At 45.6% G+C, this 23,424-nt stretch overlaps 1 protein-coding gene across 5 annotated transcripts in view; it reads right to left on the reverse strand.

Moving 5' to 3' along the window:
* Positions 1-23,424, reverse strand: part of LOC147116898 (uncharacterized) — a 347,723-nt gene that overhangs the window by 54,341 nt on the left and 269,958 nt on the right. For all 5 annotated transcript variants that reach the window (XM_085987340.1, XM_085987341.1, XM_085987339.1 and 2 more), the window contains 2 exons: positions 22,891-22,953; positions 908-976 (listed from right to left, as the gene is read on the reverse strand). In XM_085987340.1, the coding sequence (XP_085843466.1) occupies positions 908-976; positions 22,891-22,953 (132 nt within the window). The remainder of the gene's footprint in view (positions 1-907; positions 977-22,890; positions 22,954-23,424) is intronic.

A 23,424-nucleotide genomic window follows, 5' to 3' on the forward strand; every position in this document is an offset into this window, starting at 1 on the left:
AAACCGGCACTTCCATCGGGCCTACGGGTGAGTACCCCGTGCGTACTCACCCGTGGAGACCCGAGTTTCTGGGCCAATATTTCCTCTCTCTCTATGTTTATCCTATCTAATATTTCACACTCCTCTTCCTTAACTACAATGTCTGCATCGTCCCTCGCATATGTGAAGGCAGATGCAAAATATTCATTAATAACCATAACCACGTCTTCCGCCTCCACACAGAGGTTACCTTTTTGGTCTCTAATAGGCCCTACTCTTTCCTTGGTTATTCACTTGCTCTTTATGTATTTATAAAACATCTTTTTCCTCGATTTGACTTGGCAATATTTTTTCATGCCCTCTCTTTGCTTTCCTAATCTCCTTTTTAATTTCACCCCTGCACTTTCTATACTCCTCTAGGCTTTCTGTAGTATTGAGCTCTCGGTATGTGACATAAGCTTCGCTTTTTTCCCTTATCCTACCCTGTATGCCAGGGGTCTCTAGATTTGGGAGTCCCACAATTTTTCTTTGTGGGAATATATTTGCTCTGGACCCTCACTATCACCTCCTTGAATGTCTCCCACTGCTTTGACACTGATTTACCTTCAAGTAGCTGTTTCCAGTCCACTTTTGCTAAATCACATTTCATGGTGAGATCGTTTACGAATTCCAATGCATAATTAATGCTAAAAAGTATTCATTGTTCACCCTGAAACCTCATATCCCTGATTACTTCACACATAATATTATATTTTGATTCATAGGGGACGTACTTTTGCGTTGGGCATGAGAAAAGTATCTGGAGTGAGTTTCAATTGTAACTTTGGACTAGCAATGCTGTGCACCACTGAACCTTCCTTAAAACTGCAGCACTTTTAAAAAGTGTCTGACGTGTCCAGCTGTTCAAGTCTCTTTATTCATTACTTACCAGCCGTAGGTTGATGTAGCATTGAAGGAGGTCTCTGGTAAGCTTCCATCGGGTATGCTGACGAAGCTGCTATAAAGCATGAAATGAAAGTAGTCAGTAAGAGTCTTGCACAGCAAAACAAATCTAAAAGCTAAAGATGCTGAGTGTTGCTAACAAAGTGTGGATGCAATAATGTTGAACTAGCCATTATTCCCTGATATGATGAATAAAAGCTGAGCTTAAGACACACACTTGGACTTGATCACATAATCTAGGCTGACACTTCAGGCTGGATTTTGCCGGCGCTCAGAGGGCGGGTTTAGAGGCAGGTCCGCTGTCAAAATAGCAAAGCTTGACAACGGGTAGGAAACCCGCTGTCAACCCGCCTCCATGCGAGTCTCCCAGATGTCGGGTCTGTCTGCGGAGAACTGACCCAACACCAAGCGGCGGGGGAGACAATTGAGCTCTTTAAATGGCTTGTTAAGAGCCAATTTAATGATATTTTGAGGCTTCCTTCCAATTTTACGTGCTCCCCACAGGTTACTTGCTGCTCGGGGAACACGCCAGCTCACCCTGGCATGAGTTGAGTCTGCTCTGATGTATCTGATAAGCTGACAGCTGCAGAAGTGGTGTAAAGGATGCCATGTTGCAGATGGTCAGTTTCAGAGCATAGAAACTGCATTTGTAAGACATACAGAGATTTCTTTAGCTTGCAAGTGTTTAGAGCCAACTGTATGTCCAGTGCCACCTCATTGGAACAACCTCTCTCACCATTGACAGATCGCTTTTGTCATCTCACCTGCAGCTGCCATCTATTGCAGCAACATCGGTGCCCTCGAAACTATCTCACCTTGCTCCTCTGATTCTTTCCATGCTCAGCTCCAACACCACCATCACCAGGCACACCAGCAGTACCAACAATAAGACCAACCTTCTCCGCCATCACCTGATGCTGCACAGGACACAGGACATCAGCCCCTGACAACATTGCTGCCCGGGAGGCCAGCGATGGTATCACCATGGCCAGATTTACTTCACTTGATGCTGTAAGCCCTGGCTGCCACATGATGCGCCAGGTTGACACCATCCCACACCAGCATCGTAAAGCATCCCTTTAATGTCCAAGCCATTCCATCCACACTCATCACTATAGCGGGGGGTGGGGGGGAAGGTATATCTCAACATTCACTGGAACTCAGTAAGACACTTCTCAAGGTGCGCACAGATCGGTCCAATGAGGGGCAGTGTTGAAAATATAGATTTCACTGTATGACAACACATTACCAGAAACTTCACATGGACATTCGCTAAACTTCTCAAGTGCCTACTGTAATGATCAATAACATGTCATTCTATAGTGGACACTAGTTGGAGCTGTAGAGCTGTGTAGAGCTGTATATAGCTGTATGTATAAGACTACACTACCCAGCTGTATATATATTAAAACTACATTACCCATGAGGCACTAGGCTACCCACAAGGCAGCAGTCAAGATGGAAGCCTCTACAGACACTGTACCCAGTCCACATGTGCTCAATAAAGTAACTAGCAAAAGCTAGCTGTGTTCCTAATAAGAATGTCTATTTATTAATGAACATAAGATGGTACCAGGATGGTGAAGATCTGCTAAAAAATTGTGAAAAGTGACATGGAGAATTTGAAGCCACCAGAGCGTTTGAAACTCACAGGAAATCTCGACTACAATTGGCAGACTCTTAAACAACAATTCAAACTCTACATTGCAGCCATCGGATTCGGTACGAAGCCAGATGCAAGGAAGATAGCGTTGCTGCTTACGGTTGCAGGCCCACAGGCGATAGAGGTATTTAATACATTTGTATTTAATCCAGAGGAGAACAGAGAAAAATTAGAAGATGTGCTAAAAAAAATTGATGCACATTGCTCTCCCAAAAAGAATGAGACCTATGAAAGATACATCTTCCGTTCTCAGACACAGCAGCAAAATGAGACTTTTGATAGCTTTATAACTGATCTGAAACTGAAAACACAGACATGTAATTTCTCTGAGCTCAAAGCATCCATGATTCGTGACCAGATTGTGTTTGGTATTCATGATAAAAAAGTCAGGGAACGTCTGTTGAGAGAAACCAAACTAAATTTGGAAAATGCGGTGAAAATATGCCAAGCCAGTGAGCTAGCTCGAAAGCACGCGAAGACTTTCAGTGAAATCAATAATGATGCGATTGTAATGAGTGATAATGCTGCTGTCGGTGCTGTGTCCTACAAGGGGAAGAAACGTGGGCAGAACAGAAATGAAAAGCAATCGGAAGATGAAATTTTTAATTGTAAACGCTGTGGTTACAAACACCAGTTAAGACAATGCCCAGCGTTTGGAAAAATGTGCACAAAGTGTAATGAAAAGAATCACTTTGCCAAACAATGCTTTTCAAAAGTAAAAACTAAGAAAGGGCAACGAGTTAATGTAATTGAGGACACTGATTTAAGTGAGACAATTTTTGTACGAATGGTGTCATGTGACGATATCAAAAAGGATACAGAAAATGTGCAGCCCTCAGAAATGGACAATGCTGAACATAAAGTTAATGCAGTAAAAGTGGACAAATGGATGATCCCACTGCAGATAAATGGAGCATTAGTTACATTGAAACTGGACACTGGGGCAAAAGCAAACTTAATCAGTATGAGTGACATAAAAAATATGAAAGAAAAGCCCAAAATACAGAAAAAGTCAGTACTACTGAAGAGCTATAATGGACAGAAAATAGATAGCTTAGGTGTATGCAGACTTAAAGTGACAGTCAAAGACAAAGTGCATCATCTCATGTTTTCTGTTGTGGCTGAAAGACTTGATTCGATACTAGGTGACAAAGCTTGTGAAGACTTAGAACTGGTCAAGAGAGTCTACCGTATAAACTGTGCCATAAGCAGACCAGATGACTCAGGTGATGAAGCAGAGAGCCCATCAAGGATGAAAAGGCCAAAGGGTATCCATGTCTTCAAAAAGCCTAGTTTCTCCAAGAAGAAAGAAAAAGACTTTAAGATCAAAGAGAAGCCAAAGGAAGAAAAGCACAAAGAGGAAAAACACAAGGAGAAAAAGTCCAAAGATATAACCGCAGCAGATGTTGTTAAGCAGTGGAAAGAGAAAAAGAAAAAGAAGAAGCCTGCACCAGAGCAGGAAGCAGTTCCGGTGGATACTCCTTCTTCCCTCAGGCCAATCTTTGGTGTTCCATTAGCCGAGGCTGCTGAGAGGACTATGCTGTATGATGGGATCCAGCTGCCAGCAGTTTTTCGAGAGTGCATTGACTACATTGAGAGTTATGGCATGAAGAGTGAAGGAAACACTGAAACCCTCTCCAAGCAAAGATCGCAAGGAGACCTCGATCTATACAAGAGCAGATTGATGACAATGCCGCAACTGCATCTTGTCATTCACCGCCAGAACAATCTCATGAAGACACATCAGACTTACCCGTGTTGAGAAGATCCACACGTGAAGTAAAAAAGCCTGATAGACTTAATCTTTGAGTACAATGTAAAGCTTTGAAAATGTGTTGACTGTTTTGAAAATGTTTATGTTTATAGAGCACTAACAAAAGTGTTACTGATATTATCTTTATTGTTTTCTTGAAAGTTGATTGATATTGATTTTGTTAAACCTCAAAGAAAGGGGGATGTAATGATCAATAACATGTCATTCTATAGTGGACACTAGGTGGAGCCGTAGAGCTGTGTAGAGCTGTATATAGCTGTATGTATAAGACTACACTACCCAGCTGTATATATATTAAGACTACATTACCCATGAGGCACTAGGCTACCCACAAGACAGCAGTCAAGATGGAAGCCTCTACAGGCACTGTATCCAGTCCACATGTGCTCAATAAAGTAACTAGGAAAAGCTAGCTGTGTTCATAATAAGAATGTCTATTTATTAATGAACATAAGACCTACCCTTGTGTGTTGTTAGTTGGTATGCTTGCAGTAGGATGAGGGTCAGTGTGATGGGTGGCTAGTGAGATGGGGAAGTGATAATGTAGATAGAGAGGGATGTGTGGAGGTGCAAGGTAAGTTGGTGTGAGTAAGGATGTGCAGGAGAAGGGTATGGAAAGCAAAGTGATGGGGATGTGTTGAGTGGCGCAGCTTGAGTTTGAGTGCGGCTTTGCAGTAACGTTTCGTGATCCACTGAGATCATTGAAAGGTTGGCGCCACTGCAGCCAGGGACTCCTGACGATATCCCTCCTTTTGCCCTCCTGTGCAATGTGCAACCAGGTTATGTTGGTGTCCTGGTGAGGTCTCTTCCGCCCTTGGAATAGAAGAGAACCTCCCATTGTGCTATGACTCCCTCCAAAAGCATATGGAGGGAGTCATTGGAGAGCCTGGGAGCAACCTTCTACCTTTGTGCAGTGCTTGTCAGTGTTTGCAGCACCTCAATTGTTAGAGGTGCAATCTTTAGATGAGACATTGGCCCTGAACTTGTGATCAGAGGCGTCCCGTGCGGAAATGCCTCCGAACCATAAATAAAACGCCCGCGTACCTGGTGGTCCAGGAAGTACGGAGACTCGCGGGTACCCGCGGGTAGAGGCCCATGTATCCCAGGGGCGCATACGGTTCACGTGGGCTGACCCAACGAATGAAACAAAGGGATCCCCATTCATGCTCTCTTAACAAGAACAGAGAAGGTTCAGAAAAGATTTGATGGAAGTGGTTATTTCATATAACCACTGTTTATTTTCCTTTACTAGTTTCATTACTTTACATTTGTCTACATTAAACATCATTTGCCAATCATCAAATCCTCTTCTTAACCTAGGGTGTCAGCCTTGGCTCAGTGGTAGCTTTCTCATCAGAAGGTTGCAGGTTCATGGAATCATAGAAATTTACGGCGCAGAAGGGCGCCGGTCAAAGAAGCACGATCCAGCCTAATCCCACTTTCCAGCTCTTGATCCATAGCCTTGCAGTTTACGACATCTCAAGTGCATATCCGAGTACTTTTTAAATGTGATGAGTGTTTCTGCCTCTACCACCCTTTCATGCAGTGAGTTCCAAACCCCCACCACCCTCTAGGTGAAAAAAGTTCTCCTCAACTCCCCTCTAATCTTTCTACCAATTACTTTAAATCTATACTCCCTGGTTATTGACCTCTCTGCTAAGGGAAATAGGTGCTTTCTATCCATTCTTTCTAGGCCCCTCATAATTTTCTCCACCTCTTGTAAGTCTTCCTTCAGCCTCCTCTGTTCCAAAGAAAACAACCTCAGCCTATCCAGTCTTTGCTCATAGCTAAAATTCTCCAGTCCAGGCAACATCCTGGTAAATCTCCTCTGTACCCTCTCTAGTGCAATCACATCTTTCCTGTAATATGGTGACTAGAACTGCATGCAGTACTCTAGCTGTAGCCTAACTTGTGTTTTATACAATAGTAAAATACTGCGGATGCTGGAAATCTGAAATAACAACAGAAAGTGCTGGAAACACTCAGCAGGTCAGCAGGATATACAGTTTTATACAGTTCTAACATAACCTCTCTGCTCTTATACAAAAGCAAAATACTGCGGATGCTGGAAATTTGAAATAAAAACAGAAAATGCTGGAAATACTCAGCAGGTCAGGCAGCATCTGTGGAGAAAGAAACAGAGTTAACATGAAACGATTCAATTTAACTCTGTTTCTCTCTCCACGGATGCTGCCTGACCTGCTGAATATTTCCAGCATTTTGTTTTTATTTCTCTCCTCATATTCTATGCCTCGGCTAATGAAGGAAAGTAGCCCGTATGCCTTCTTCAGCTCCTTATTTATCTGTCCTGCTACCTTCAGGGATATGTGGACATACACTCAAAGGTCCCTCTGTTCCTCTACGTTACTCAGTATCCTACCATTTATTGTGTATTCCCTTGCCTTCTTAGCCCTCGTCAAATAAATTACCTCACACTTCACTGGATTCAAGCCCCACTCAGGCTAGATATTCGTTATAGCCAAGGAATGGGCAGTGTTTAGACTAAAAATGGTGAATTAGCACCGGGTGAAAATCATCTAGACTGCACGCAGAATTCATCCTCACTTCTCATTAAAAAGATTGGAGCCATAAATCTAGTCTAAAAACCCAAGCTCATTGGCATTACACTGAATAGTTGGACCAATATCGAGCGTAGTCTAAACGCAAGTAATGATTGCCACAGGCTTTTTTCACTGCTTAAAGGGGAGGTCTGTTGATGCTGCAGCACCTCATTCTCAGCATTGTTGCGTGTACAGCTGCCTCAACAACCATAAGAAGAAGGAAAAAGGGAAGGAGCACTTATTTACAAATGAATGAATTTGTAAATGAATTTTTTGCCTCAGTGTTCACTATGGAGAAAGACGATGTAGATATAGAAGTCGGGCAAGGGGACTGTGACATACTTGAACATATTAGCATCGAGAGGGAGGAGGTACTAGCGGTTTTAGCAGGCCAAAAAGTGGATAAATCCCCAGGCCCGGACGAGATGTATCCCAGGCTGTTGTGTGAGGCAAAGGAGGAGATTGCAGGGGCTCTGACACAAATTTTCAGAACCTCTCTGGCCACAGGGGATGTACCAGAGGACTGGAGAACAGCTAATGTAGTACCATTATTCAAGAAGGGTAGCAGGGATAAACCAGGGAATTACAGGCCAGTGAGCCTAACATCTGTGGTAGGGAAATTATTGGAAAAAATCCTGAGGGACAAAATTAGTCTCCACTTGGAGAGGCAAGGCTTAATCGGGGATAGTCAGCATGGCTTTGTCAAGGGTAAATCATGTCTGACCAATCTGATTGAATTTTTCGAGGGGGTGACTAGGTGTGTGGATGAGGGAAATGCTGTGGATGTGGTTTACATGGACTTCAGTAAAGCTTTTGACAAGGTCCCGCATAGCAGACTGGTCAAGAAGGTAAGAGCCCATGGGATGCAGGGGGCCTTGGCGCGTTGGATCCTAAACTGGCTGAGTGGCAGGAGGCAGAGGGTGATGGTCGAAGGTTGCTTTTGTGACTGGAAGCCTGTGTCCAGTGGGGTACCTCAGGGATCGGTGCTGGGTCCCTTGCTGTTTGTGATCTACATTAATGATTTGGATGAGAATGTAAAGGGTATGATCAGTAAGTTCGCGGATGACACGAAAATTGGTGGGGTGGTAAATTGCGAGGAGGAAAGCCTCAGGCTACAGGACAATATTAACGGGTTGGTCAGATGGGCGGAAAAGTGGCAAATGGAATTTAACCCGGAAAAGTGCGAGGTGATGCATTTTGGACGGACAAATAAGGCAAGGGAATACACAATGAGTGGTAGGACCCTAGGAAGTACAGAGGGTCAGAGGGACCTTGGTGTACATGTACATAATTCCCTGAAGGCAGCGGAACAGGTAGATAAGGTGGTTAAAAAGGCTTATGGGATACTTGCCTTCATTAGCAGAGGCATAGAATATAAGAGCAGGGAGGTTATGATGGAGCTGTACAAAACGCTGGTGAGGCCACAGCTGGAGTACTGTGTGCAGTTCTGGTCGCCTCACTATAGGAAGGATGTGATTGCTTTGGAGAGGGTGCAGAGAAGATTCACCAGGATGTTACCTGGGATGGAGCGCCTCAGCTATGAAGAGAGACTGGACAGGCTGGGGTTGTTTTCCTTGGAGCAAAGAAGGCTGAGGGGGGACCTGATTGAGGTGTACAAAATGATGAGGGGCATAGATAGGGTAGATAAAGAGGAACTTTTCCCCTTAGTAGGGGGGTCAATAACAAGGGGGCACAGATTCAGGGTAAGGGGCAGGAGATTTAGGGGGGATTTGAGGAGGAACTTTTTCACCCAGAGGGTGGTTGGAAGCTGGAACTCACTGCCTGAAAGGGTGGTAGAGGCAGGAACCCTCACAACATTCAAGAAGCATTTGGATGAGCACTTGAAATGCCATTGCATACAAGGCTATGGACCAAATGCTGGAAAATGGGATTAGACTGGACAGGGAGGGATGGGCGGCGCAGACACGATGGGCCGAAGGGCCTCTTTCTGTGCTGTAAAACTCTATGACTCTATGACTCTATGACAAATGCAGGTTGCCGTCCCAGGGAGAGTGCCCGGGGGTTTTCCAAGGAAGCTTGGGAGGCATTGGTTTTAGCAGTGGAGAGAAGGTAGGCGGTCCTGTACCAACTGGCAGGAGGCCCTTGCCACATGTCTGCCGGACTATGTGGAGGTAGGTGGCACACCACGTCACGGGCAGCACTGTGATCCCCAGGTCCCACACCCAGTGCAGGAGGAAGTTTAACGAGCTAACACGGGTAGTCAGGGTGAATGAAGGCTTCAACAAATGCTACATACCACCATCTGTACCACAATCTTCACACACTGCTCAATGTACCACACTTCCAGCACACACCCACCAACAATCTCTACCTAGCAACACTCATGCCCACATCTCACACCTTGCACACAATGACAGCTATTCAACTATGGCAGGCACAAGGGTCATTAGTTATTAGAATTCATGTGATATTTGTGATATGTTTATATGTTCATTTCACCTTTGTGCTCAGGAGGATGCTGTGATACACCATGAGACAGTGATTGTATGATGGGGATGTGGTGAGCTACGGGGATCTGGGGTTTCATTTATTTGAATCGGAGTCTGATTCAGCAGTCACAGACAGCCTCCGCCCTTCCTCCTGTTCCTCCACCTCCTCGTCCTCTTCCTCCTCCTCTGCCTTGTCCTCCTCCACCTTGTCCTCTTCCTTTTTGTCGTCCTCCTCCTCATCCTCTTCTTCCTCTGCCTCATCCTCCTCCTCCTCATCCTTATCCTTCTTGTCCTCCTCCTCCTCTTCCTCCTCTGCCTTGTCGTCCTCCTGAAGTAATGCCGCAATCCTGCAGCCCCCATGACTGTGAGGAAGTGTTGTGAGCAGAAGCCTTTAACAAATAATGAGTGGCTTCTGCACTTGCATGAATACTCGCTGTCACCATAAAATCTTGAAATAACTAAAAAGAGCTGTTTCACTTGCAGGAAGTAGCAAGCAGGCACTGTCAGGTACAGCTGATTGTGATGGTGCCTTTAAGTAATGCTGCCGCAGCCTGCTTTCTGCTTCTAGATGCCAGCTCTGCCTGTCATTGATCTGCACTGCCGTTAAAGTAAGTGGCTAAAACCAATGTTGGAGTTCGGGCATCCAGTGAGTCTTGCACACTCACTGACGTCATGATCTCCATGATGGCGTGCTCCCTGGCACTAGGGTTTACTGGCAGCGCTACCGGGACCACCCATATGGCATGCGGCACTGGAACCAGCATCAGCTGTCATTAAAGCTTTCAACAGCATTTCAGCACCATCTCCTGGTGCTAACGTATGGTGCAAACCACACTAATTTTTCCCCCATTATCTGGTGACTTATCTCATTGCTGTTTCTGGAATAGGTTGCCACATTTCCCGACAGTGACTATAAACTTCAGAAGTACTTTATTGACTGTGAACTATTAGTTAATTAGCTAACTAGATTAAACTGGTTCCTGAAACAGTAGCAGAGCAGTGCTGAGTCATCTGGGTTACAAACAGTACAAATACAGGGGCCTGTGAATGCACAAGCACAGAGTGAACAACTGGGAGTTTGGTAAGTGTGGAAGTTTGGTGAAGTGGGGGAAGGAGGTGCTTGATTTTCCTAACTTCTCCCGCAGAGCGGCGGCGAACCTGAGTGGGAGCAGACCGAGGCTTAAGAGCGGGGATAAAAGCAGCAGCAGACCTGCATCAACAAGAGAAAATGGCAGTGTGATGTCACAGGTAAGGCAGGTAAGTGATTGGTAGTGATTGTGGGCTAAATTTTAAGTTAACATATAAAACATAGCAAAATTTTAAGAACTAAACTTAATTTAATTAATTTAATAAATTAAACGAGGTAAATAATTTGATTAACACTAAACTAATTAATTAAATAAACAAAATAATGGCAGAACAGGAGATGTGTTGCTACTGCAATATGTGGGCGCTTGTGGACATTTTTGTCCAGGGGGACTACATCTGCGGTAAGTGTCTGCGGCTTGAGGAACTTCGGCTCCGAGTTGAGGAGCTGGAGTCCGAGCTGCGGACATTGTGAGACATCAGGGAGGGAGAAAATTACCTGGACCTTTTGCTCCTGGAGGCAGCCACACCTCTTAGATTAAATACTTTAGAATTGACAGGTGGTCAGGGACAGGAGGGTGTGACTGCGAGTGAAGCAGGTACAGGGATCCAGGAGGTAGTATTGCAGGAGCCTCAGTCCCTGCACTTGTCCAATAGATTCGAGGTTCTTGCAAAACTTGTGGACAAGAGCGGGGACTGTGGGGAGGACGAGCAAACTGACCACGGCACCGTGGTACAGGAAGCCGTTCAAGTGGGGGGAGTAAAGAGGAAGGTGGTTGCAGTACACAACAGTATAATTAGGGGGATAGACACTGTTCTCTGCAGCCAGGAGCGTGAGTCCTGATGGCTAAGTTGCCTACTTGGTGCCAGGGTAAAGAACATAAGAACATAAGAAATAGGAGCAGGAGTGGGCCAATCGGCCCCTCGAGCCTGCTCCGCCATTCAATAAGATCATGGCTGATCTGATCCTAACCGCCAATCTACTATCACAGAACCATCTCCTGAATCTAACAGAATTAGACACACGAAATAGGAGCAGGATCAGGCTACACGGCCCCTGGGCCCGCTCCGCTACCCACAGGGCCATGACCGATCCGAACCTATTCTCATGTCCAAATTCCTGCCCGCTCCCCATAACCCTTTATTCCCTTTACTTCTAGGAAACTGTCTTTTTCTGTTTTAAATTTATGTAATGATGTAGCTTCTACAGCTTTTTGGGGCAGCATATTCCATGGACCTACCACCCTCTGAGTGAAGTAGTTCCTCCTCATCTCAGTTTTGAAAGAGCAGCCCCTTATTCTAAGACTATGCCCCCTAGTTCTAGTTTCACCCATCATCGGGAACATCCTCCCCGCATCCACCTGATCCAACCCCTTCACAATCTTATATGTTTCAATAAGATCGCCTCTCATTCTTCTGAACTCCAATGAGTAGAGTCCCAATCTACTCAACCTCTCCTTATATGTCCATCCGCTCATCCCCGGGATTAACCGAGTGAACCTTCTTTGTACTGACTCGAGAGCAAGTATGTCTTTTCTTAAGTATGGACACCAAAACTGTATGCAGTATTCCAGGTGCGGTCTCACCAATACCTTGTACAACTGAAGCAATACCTCCCTATTTTTATATTCTATCCCCCTAGCAATGAAAGCCAACATTCCATTGGCTTTCTTAATCACTTGCTGCACTTGCATACTAACCTTTTGAGTTTCGTGCACCAGGACCCCCAGATCCCTTTGTACTTCAGTACTTTCCAGTTTCTTGCCATTAAGATAACTTGCTCTACGATTTTTCCTGCCAAAGTGCATAACCTCACACTTTCCAGTATTGTATTCCATCTGCCAAATCTCTGCCCACTTACTTAGCCTGTCTATGTCCCCTTGCAGGTTTTTTATGTCCTCCTCACTCACTACTTTCCCTCCCATCTTAGTATCATCTGCAAACTTTGAAATGTTACACTCAGTCCCCTCCTCCAAATCGTTAATATAGATTGTAAAGAGTTGGGGACCCAGCACTGACCCCTGTGGAACACCACTAGTTACTGATTGCCAGTCTGAGAATGAACCATTTATCCCAACTCTCTGCCTTCTGTTAGATAGCCAATCCTCTATCCATGCCAGAATATTACCCCCAATCCTGTGATTTTTTATCTTAAGCAATAATCTTTTGTGTGGCACCTTGTCAAATGCCTTTTGGAAGTCTAAATACACTACGTCCACTGGTACCCCTTTATCCACCCTATATGTTACTTCCTCAAAGAACTCCAGCAAATTTGTCAAACATGACTTCCCCTTCATAAAACCATGCTGACTTTGTCCTATTAAATTATGATTATCCAAATGTCCTGTTACTGTCTCCTTAATAATGGACTCCAATATTTTACCTACCACAGATGTTAGGCTAACCGGTCTATAGTTTCCAGCCCTCTGTCTACTGCCCTTTTTAAATAAGGGCGTTACATTAGCAGTTTTCCAGTCTGCTGAGACCTTTGCCAAGTCCAGGGAGTTTTGGAAAATTATTACCAATGCATCCACAATCCCTACCGCCACTTCCCTCAAGACCCTAGGATGTAAGCCATCAGGTCCAGGTGATTTATCCGCCTTGAGTCCCATTATTTTACCGAGTACCACTTCCTTAGTGATTTTGATCGTGTTTAGCTCCTCCCCCCCTATAGCCCCCTGTTTGTCCAGTGTTGGGATATTCTTAGTGTCTTCTACTGTAAAGACTGATGTAAAATATTCATTCAGTGTTTTTGCCATCTCCATATTTCCCACCATTAATTTCCCGGTCTCATCCTCTAAGGGACCAACATTTACTTTAGCCACCCTTTTTCTTTTTATATAACTGTAAAAACTCTTACTATCTGTTTTTATATTTTTTGCTAATTTACTTTCATAATCTATCTTCCCTTTCTTAATCAATCTTTTTGTTATTTTTTGCTGTCTTTTAAAGTTTTCCCAATCCTCTATCCTCCCACTAGATTTGGCTACCTTATATGCCCTTGTTTTTAGTCGAATACTATCCTTAATTTCTTTACTTAGCCACGGATGGCTGTCTTTTCTTTTACACCCTTTTCTTCTCAGTGGAATATATTTTTTTAGGAAATTGTAAAATAACTCCTTAAATGTACACCACTGATCATGTATCGTCTTACCCTTTAATCTATTTTCCCAATCCACTCTACTCAATTCCACTCTCATACATTCATAGTCTCCTTTATTCAAGCTTAGCACGCTTGTTTGAGATCCAACCTTCTCACCCTCTAATTGAATATGGAATTCAACCATGTTATGGTCACTCATTCCAAGGGGATCCTTTACTAGGACATTTTTAATTAATCCTGTCTCGTTACACAGGACCAGATCTAAGGTTGCTTGCCCCCTGGTCGGTTCAGTTACATACTGCTCAAGAAACCCATCCCTAATACACTCAATGAACTCATCCTCAAGGCAGCCCTGCCCATTTGATTTGTCCAATTAATATGATAGTTAAAATCCCCCATAATTATAGATGTTCCCTTATTACAAGCCTCAACTATTTCCTGATTGATACTCCGTCCAACAGAGTTGCAACTGTTCGGAGGCCTATAGACTACGCCCACTAGTGTTTTTTTCCCCTTATTATTCCTTATCTCCTCTGGGCTGGAGAAGAACTTGGAGTGCGATGGGGAGGATCCAGTTGTCGTGGTCCACGTAGGTACCAATGACATAGGTAGGACAAAGAAAGAGGTTCTGCTGTGAGAGTTTGAGCAGCTAGGGACTAAATTAAAAAGCAGAACCACAAAGGTCATCATTTCTGGATTATTACCGGAGCCACGAGCAAATTGGCATTGGGTCAATAGGATCAGGGAGATGAATGCGTGGCTCAAAGATTGGTGTGGGAGAAATGGGTTTCGATTTGTGGGGCACTGGCACCAGTACTGGGGAAAGAGAGCTGTTCCGTTGGGACGGACGACACCTGAACCATGCTGGGACCAGAGTTCGAGCGAATCGAATAACTAGGGAGGTAGATAGGGCTTTAAACTAAATAAGGGGCGGGGGAGGGTCCCGGTGGAGAGAAATCTAGAATGCTAAAGAGAAAAGACCAGGAAGCAGTGCAGGAAAGTGATTGGGGTAAGGAAAACCAGATTGTGTCAGGAAGGGACAGAACGTACAAACAAAGGAGTGCACTAACAAATAGGGTCCGGGTAAGAAACAATGGTAATAAGACAAATAGGGCCATAGTACAAAAAAATGTCAAGCTGTCTAAAAATGTTAAAAAGACAAATCTAAAGGCACTGGCCTAGAAATTCACAATGGCCCTGCCAGCTGGCTAACGGCCAAAAGTTAGTGCTGGGCGCGGAGCCATGTGCGACCGTCCGATATTCGCTTTTTGCGCCCCAAGTCGGAACCGGCCGCTATTCCAGGGTGTGCCCGCCCCCGCTTGGGGCGCAGAAACTGAATTTCAGCGCTCTAAGTGCCGCTGCGCCACCCAATGCGGTGCGGCAGGCTGCGGTACTGCAGGCCTCCTCCTTCTCTTAAGGTGGAGGTGCCTGCAACGGGGAGATCGCCACTGGATTGTGCCGGCAAATGAGCCCGGCACCACGGAGAAGTGCCGGGCTCGCGGAAAGCAGCCGGCAATGCCGCGGGGGGGGGTGGTGGAGGAGGCCGGGGAAGGAGGTGCGGGCAGGCGGCCGCCGAAAAAGCGGCCAGCCGCACCTCCACCTTTATGCACCCCACTAAGGCTGCAGTAAGGCCCTGGTCTCCGGATGTTAGTAGCGGCCGCCACGGAGGAGGTGGCGGCAACTGAATATGGGCGTCGGGCCGGCATCGGGGCGGAAACGGGGCACTGCGCACACCGATGACGTCATCGGTGCCGGCGCAGCGCTACCGGCTACCGCCGCCATTACCGCCGAGCTCAATATCAGCGCAACCTCCTATACTGGCGCAGAAACCCTCTTTAGGCGGTAACTGGGCGCAAAGCTTGCAGCGCCTTACTGAATTTCTAGGCCAGTGTATCTGAATGCACGAAGCATTCGTAATAAGGTAGACGAATTAACAGCGCAAATAGATGTAAACGGATATGATATAATTGCGATTACGGAGACATGGCTTTGAGTGATCAAGGCTGGGAGATGAATATCCTAGGATATTCGATATTTAGGAAGGACAGGCAAAAAGGAAAAGGAGGTGGGTGGCGTTGTTAGTAAAGGATGAAATCAGAGCAATAGTGAGAAAGGATATTGGCTCAGAAAATAAAGTTGTAGAATCAGTATGGGTGGAGCTAAGAAGCACCAAGCGGCAGAAAACATTGGTGGGAGTTGTCTATAGGCCTCCAAACAATAGTGGTAATGTAGGGGATGGCATCAAACAGGAAATTAGAGATGCATGTAACAAGGGTACTACAGTAATCATGGGTGACTTTAATCTACATATAGACTGGCCAAACCAGATTAGCAACAATTTTGTGGAGGATGAATTCCTGGAGTGTGTACGAGATGGTTTTTTAGACCTGTACATTGAGGAGCCAACTAGGGAACAGGCTATCCTAGATTGGGTATTGTGCAAAAAAGGACCAAGAGATTGATTAAGAGGGGAAAAATAGAGTATGAGAGTAAACTTGCAAGGAACATAAAAGCGGATTGTAAAAGCTTGTACAAGTATGTAAAAAGAAAAAGATTAGTGAAGACAAATATAGGTCCCTTACAGGGCCTTGGTGAGACCGCACCTGGAGTACTGTGTGCAGTTTTGGTCTCCTTACCTAAGAAAGGATATACTTGCTATAGAGGGAGTGCAGCAAAAGTTCACCAGACTGATTCCTGGGATGGCAGGACTGTCGTATGAGGAGACATTGGGTCAACTAGGCCTGTATTCATTAGAGTTTAGAAGAATGAGAGGGGATCTCATTGAAACGTATAAAATTCTGACAGAGCAAGCAGATTGGATGCAGGGCAGATGTTTCCCTTGGCTGGGGGGTCTAGAACGAGGGGTCACAGTCTCAGGATACGGGGTAGGACATTTAGGACTGAGATGAGGAGAAATTTCTTCACTCAGAGGGTGGTGAACCTGTGGAATTCTCTACCACAGAAGGCTGTGGAGGCCAAGTCACTGAATATATTTAAGAAGGAGGTATAGATTTGTAGACACAAAAGGCATCAAGGGGTATGGGGAGAGAGCGGGAATATGGTATTGAGATAGAAGATCAGCCATGATCATATTGAATGGCAGAGCAGGCTCGAAGGGCCGAATGGCCTACTCCTGCTCCTATTTTTCTATGTTTCTATGAACTGCTTTGGGATGTTATGAAAGGTGAAATGGCCCTTGCAGCAATTCTGAACGCAGCCCTCTGGTTTAGCCAGATTCTGGGGGCACCTAAGGCTCCATAAGATCCATTCCAGCGATGTACCACTTACCCTTTTCTCACTTAGGGAGCACATCATAGATGTAGTTGTGATCGAGCAAACAAGTTAGCTGCTACATAGGATAGCCACGGTGTTATGAAGTAGATGTACTTGGGGTGAATGTTGTAATGGAAAGTAAACATGGCTTGAACACAGAGCAGGTAATTTTCAGCTTCACTGCCTGGGTGTAATCCGCCAGTTGTAAAACCCGGCCAATTTTCATTCCATTGATTTCTGCAAATGGTGATCTGCTCTGCCAGGTTACTGTTCAGGCAATGAACTTGAGAATTACCACCAGTCGAGTGCTCAGCTTTTTTCTCTGTATGCTTGCAACTTTTGGGAGTAGAGGGTGGCAGAAGATCTTTGGTCTTCTATCTTATGAAGGAGATTGGCAGAAGTCTTTGACAGCGAGAGAGATTATGAGTGTCTGGAGAGGGAACAGGCAGGTGTTATCATTGAAAGCACTGGGCTATGAGTTGTGCCCTGCTTTCACTTGCTGCTGGGTTATCCCCTTCCCTTCCTGTGGACCATGTTCATACTTTGTGGTGCTGCCCCTCTCACTCTACTCGCATCTTCTTCATCGGTCCCCTCAGCTTCTGAAAGCAGCACCCCTTTCTCATCGCAATATTATATAGCCCACAGTAAGCTATAATGATTCTGGAAACTCATGCTGGGCTGTATTTCAGGGCTGCACCAGATGTATCTACAAGGTGTCAGAATGCCTATAGTTAGCTCTATCACACTTCATCTAGTTGCATGGGCCTCATTATATCTGTTGTTTTCTCTGTCTGTGGCACCCTTATTAACTAAATAAGCCATGACTGCAGGGGATAGCCCTGATCACCAAGCATCCATATTGACACATGACTTGGAGTCATGAGGGCTGATATGGTAGATTGTCACATGATGAAAGCATCACAACAACTTCCTGGATATTAGGTATTCACGTGCAAAATGGAGGTGGTTGTAATCACACACGAGCTGCGCAAATAATCAAATACAAGCATTTCCAGTTCATAAAATGAAGGTATTGTCATTTGAGGCTTTAAGTGCCATGTGTGTTACAGCAATTGTTCTGTGCAACTGTGGGACACCTACCTATCTGCAGAACTGGACAGCTCACTTTCTGTATTACTGGTTCAAGGATATGAATTGTGCAATCCACCAGTGATCTTGATGCAGTAGTGAACTGCTGCATGACTAACGTGGCAAAGCTGCTGCCCAGAAGGATCTAGTGGCCATGAAATTCAAGGCAATGGGACCCTTGACTTGTACAGACAATGTTGGTCCCCTGGTGGACGTAAACTGTTTTAACCAGTAGCTGAAAAACCTTCTCAACAACATCCTGTAGGGTGGGCTGGGGTGGGGGTGGATGGGGGTGCGAAAGCCCAGCCTTCTGAGCAGCAATGCTCAGAAAGGTCTAAGTGAGACCTTATTGGTCTCTAAACCCAGATGAATAGGTCTCTTCATGTAGTCTTCTGTGATACCTCACTCTAAGTCCTCTAATGTAGCCTCTTCCATTTCCTCTTCCTACTCTTCGTTTGGAAATCCATAGAATCATACAAATTTACGGCACCATGTTCACAGATCAAAGCTGTACTTTTACACTTAAATTAGAGAAACACCGAATAATATGGGCTGGATATTCCTCTGAATTACCACCTGTTTTGGGGCATAAATTGAACAAATTGGGACTGTAATACGTAATGCCTTAGCAGAGGTAAGTAAAAGTAATAAAAGTTCTGACAGAACCTCCAAGGCAAGAAAGAGATTGCTATGAGGGCAAAGTGACACCAACCAAAATAACCTCCTCCAAGCATTATCTGCCTCAAATACCTTATTGGTGTTTATATCGTGGCTGTAATTAGCTGGGGTGGGTTTGCGTCAGATGTTGGGGAACATCGGTTGGTGAGGTTAACCACACCCACTTGACCTGTTTCAATATGGTACTGCGAGCTCCCGGTGGTCCTCATCGAAGGCTAGTGATTTTTAGAATCATAGAATGGTTGCAGCACAGAAGGAGGTCATTCAGCCTGTCGAGCCCGTGCCGGCTCTCTGCAAGAGCACTTCAGCTAATCCCACTCTCCCGCCAGCGAAGTTTATTTTTTCTTATTTTTAAAGGTTCCTTCTGGACCCACCGGGATACTTTTGGCATACCCTGCCCCAGGCTTGCTCCCTACCCTCTCCCGCCGCCAATCATGATCTTTGCTGATCCCCCCTTCCCTTCCTTGCTTCCATTGCCGAGGACTGTTTCCGTGGATCCCCAACAATGGCCTTACCGCTCACGCCCACCAGTGTTGACATTATTCCTGCCGGCTTTGGGCAAGAGCCCATGTTGGGACATGGAAAGCATGGAATGAAGTAAAAATTTCCCAGGCCTCATGCTCCAGGAAATTGGACAAATCACTATCCACTTCAGTCCTACATCCCCCGATTCCCACCCCGAGTTAAAATCGACCAATGAAACAGGAGTAAAACTCAAGAGTGAAAGTGTTACTACAGACAGAATAGACTTATTAGCAAAATTAATGCCCATGGGATTATAGGGACAGTGGCAGCATGGATACAAATCTGGCTAAGGGACAGAAAGCAGAAAATAGTGATGAAAGTTTGTTTTTCAGCCTGGAGGGAGGTATACAGTGGTGTCGCCCAGGAGTCGGTACTAGGATCACTGCTCTTTTTGAGATCTATTAATGACCTGGACTTGGGTATACAGATATAAAGGATACCTAGGGTCATTTTGTGTGAAATGTTTGGATGCACTCCCCTGCAGAGCTTCCATTAATTGGAGATGGAGTGACTCTGAGGTAGAGGAGAAAGTTAGGGCTTTTCCTTTAATCAAACAGTGTTGAAGGCCCAAAGGAAGCTAAGAAACTAGAATACATCTTTCCTGAGTGTGAAAGAGAGATCACGTCCACAGCTATACCTCTCTACCACTTCTCTTGATCCTTCCACTGACTTTGTGCTGTCAAATTGCTTGTGCAACATCCAGCTAAACATTGGGAAGACCAAAGCCATTTGGGGGGATTTTAACATGGAGAAGTATGTGGGTTTGGGTGCAGTGGGGGGTTAAATCCAGCAAAAATGCTGGCGCGTTGGGAAGCCAGCTCCAACCCGACAACTTCCGTATTTCACTGCAGCGCGATAGGTTGCGTGCGCACAACCCCCTCTGGAGAGGTGGGTTGTCAATTGACATATCTTAATTGCTCAATGAGAGTGATATTGACATGGCTTCTGCACTTTAACTTTGGCTTCATGGGTTTCCCGGGCTTCCTGGAACTCGCAAGGTGAGAACACAATGGCAATTAAGGGGGCTGAAGAAATGACAGAATATGCCAATAAGTACTCAGTACTCACACCTGCTAGTGTGAAAGGGTTTGTTCACAGTGCTTGTGCTGAGGGGTTATTTTACACACTTTGGAGGTTACTTTACACAATTTGGAGGCATCATCTACACTTTGGATGCTTGGAGGTCTGATCTGCACTTCGGTGCTCTGATCATGGGTGCCGCTTACGCTGTGTTACTTTGGACCTCAGATGAGAACCAAGATGACCAGCAGCAGCACCAGCAGCAGCAACAGAAGCAGCAACAGAAGCAGCAGCAGCAGCATCGGCAGCACCAACAGCAACAGCACCAGCAGCAACAGAAGCAGCAGCATCGGCAGCAACCTGCTGCTCACAAACCTGCAGTGCCACAGGAGAGAGGGGATCAGCAGAGAGGTGCAGCTCACAGGAAGCCATAACAAGCACAGAGGGTGTACAGGCAGAGGATAAGCTTCCTTGACATGTCGGAACACCAGTGTCTCAGGAGGCTCAGAGAGTAGCATCAGATGGTGGCAGACATTTGCAGCCTGCTGGAACAAGACCCGCTGCCAACTGGACCTGGTGGCCACGCTTTACCAATGGCTGTCAAAGTCACCACTGCCCCTAACTTTTTGCCTCTAGATCCTTCCAGGGCTCTGCTGGAGACGTTTGCAGGACACAAAAGACAGATGACTGATGGCTTGTTTGCCACGGCTGCCAATTATGTCAACTTTGCCTACAAGGATGCCAGTCAGAATGAGCGGGCGCTTGGGTTTGCAGCTCTGGCTGGCTTCCCACAGGTGCAGGGCATCATCGACTGCACACATGTGGGAATTAAGGCACCCCCCAGATCACCCAGGCGTATTGGTCAACCACAAGGGCTTCCATTCATCAATGTGCAGCTGGTGTGCAACCACAAAATGATCTTTATGCAGGTTCCCAGGCAGCTGCCATGATGGTTTTGTCCTGCGGCTGTCCACCCTCCCTGATCTCTTCGCACCTCGAAGACAAGGGATACCCATAAAACGTGGCTGATGACACCTCTCAGAAACCCGAGGAGTAAGGCCCATTAGTGATACAATGAATGCCATATGACCATCAGATGTGTCATCAGATAAGCCATCGGTATGCTGAAGATGCACTTCAGGTGCCTGGACAGATCTAGAGGTACCCTTCAGTACACATCAGCCAAGGTCTCTAGAGTGGTTGTGGTGTGCTGCGCTCTGCACAACATAGTGCAGCAGTGAGGTTTGGACCTGCAGGGGGAACAATGTGCAGAACACAGAACCTCTTTGGACGATTCTGAGGAGTTGGATGAGGACGACAAGGAGGCGAAATGTGATGCGGGTAATGCACCACCAGCAGCCCACATTGCTGCCCGGGATGCCCTCATTATTGCGAGGTTCCCTTAGGTTCCACCAATGCACCCATCTAACAACCACATGCAAAAGCTATCATTATGGACATGATCATATTTCAGTGGCTGTTGACATCAAGACAACATGAGTGAGTGTTGTATGTCATGTGGCTGCCTGATATTTAATTCTGTCACCAGGTAGCTGGCAGCCCCCCATCTCCGACAGCCAAACACACCGAGACTCCGCTGATCTCCAGTGCCTCCTCCTCTGCAGATATTAATTGAGAGATTCTCTGCCTCTCCCTGGTGTTTTCTCTTCTCCTGCAAGGAGGGAAAGAGTACACCTATGAGTGAGAATGGCATGTGTTCACCTGATGGATGTAGAGCATTTGTTGAGGGTGACTATGAGGAATAGGCATGACATCACATAAGGATGAATGTGAGTGTCAGTGGTGGATGGACAGATGGGGATGTGAGGAACTGCATAGACAGAGCGGGATGGGTGCACCTGCAAGGTAAGTTTGTGTGAGAAGTGATGTGCTGGAGTAGGTTTGAGAAGGTAGAGTGAGGGGGTTAGGGTGATACGCACATCAGGATGTAAGGCAATGTGCCACTGCTCCCACCTTTCCTGCCCTGCTGAGGTCATTGAATCACTTCCTGCATTGGATCCAGGAGCACACTCCTGCTGCTGATCTCCTCAGCAACCTCCAACTACGCCTTCTTTGTCTCAGCGGCAGGCTTCTTCCTCCTGTCATTAGGGAACAATATCTCCCTCCAGGCCCTTACAGCCCCCCAACAGCACATCCAGGGAGACATCACTGAAGCAGGGTGCAGCCTTTGCCCATTTCAACTCCATAGTAAGAATCTGTGGCTCTCCATGACAACTCCAAACACCTTCAACTTGCATGTTTGGAGCGGCTCTTTAAACACTGCAGTTCAGATCGTGTCATGCGGATCGACATCACACCCGCTGATGCTAATTGGACAAGAAACCTGGAAGTAAAATGATAACAAGGTGCCCCCGCCACCACCCGCCCACCCCACCCCCGCTCGCCCCCCAGCTCCCAGCGTGTCTGTGCATTAAAATCCAGCCCGTTGTCTTTGTCCCCCACCGCTCTCTTGGAGTATAGGGTGAAATCATTTACCATTTCCAGTGCATACTTAATGGTAAAAGTATTTAATGTTCACCCTGAAGCCTCTTATTCCAGATTACTTCACACATAATATTATACTTTGGTTCACAGGGGACATACTTTTGCGTTGGACATAAGAAAAGTTCCTGGAGAGAGCTTCAATTGTACAATGCTGTGCACCACGGAATCTTCCTTAAAACTGCAGCACTTTCATAAAATGTCTTAACTGTCCCTCAGTTCAAGTCTCCTTTTTCATTACTTACGCGTCATAGGTTGACCTAGTCCTGAATCCAATATCTGCGAATCCATCAGGGTCAGTGTGTATGCTGTTATAAAGCATGGAATGGAAGTAGTCAGTAAGAGTCTTGCACATCAAAACAAATCTAAGAGCTAAAGTTGCTGAGTGTTGCTATCAAAGTGTAGATGCAAAAATATTGAATTAGCTATTGATAAATAAAACTTGAGTTTAAAACACACACTTTGACTTGATCACATAATCTAGGTTGACACTTCATTTCAATACTGAGAGAATGCTTTATTGTTAAGAGTTGCCATCCCTTAGATGAGATGTTGAACCTGTTTCAGGTAGTTCGGATGGATGTTAAAGTTCCCACAGCTCTATTCATAGAGTTTTCCAACAACCAACGCCATCAAAAATAGATTAACTGCTCATTCATCTCATTGTTAGGGTTTGTGCTGGTTGTGATATTGATGCTGTATTCACCCACATAACAACAAACTGTGCCTCAGTCATTCATTTTATGTGAAACATTCTGGGATGTTTTGAGATATATGTG

This window comes from Somniosus microcephalus, chromosome 5 (assembly GCF_052327205.1).
Source record: "Somniosus microcephalus isolate GS21.2 chromosome 5, FLI_Smic_1.0, whole genome shotgun sequence".
In the NCBI taxonomy this organism is placed as follows: Eukaryota; Metazoa; Chordata; class Chondrichthyes; order Squaliformes; family Somniosidae; genus Somniosus; species Somniosus microcephalus.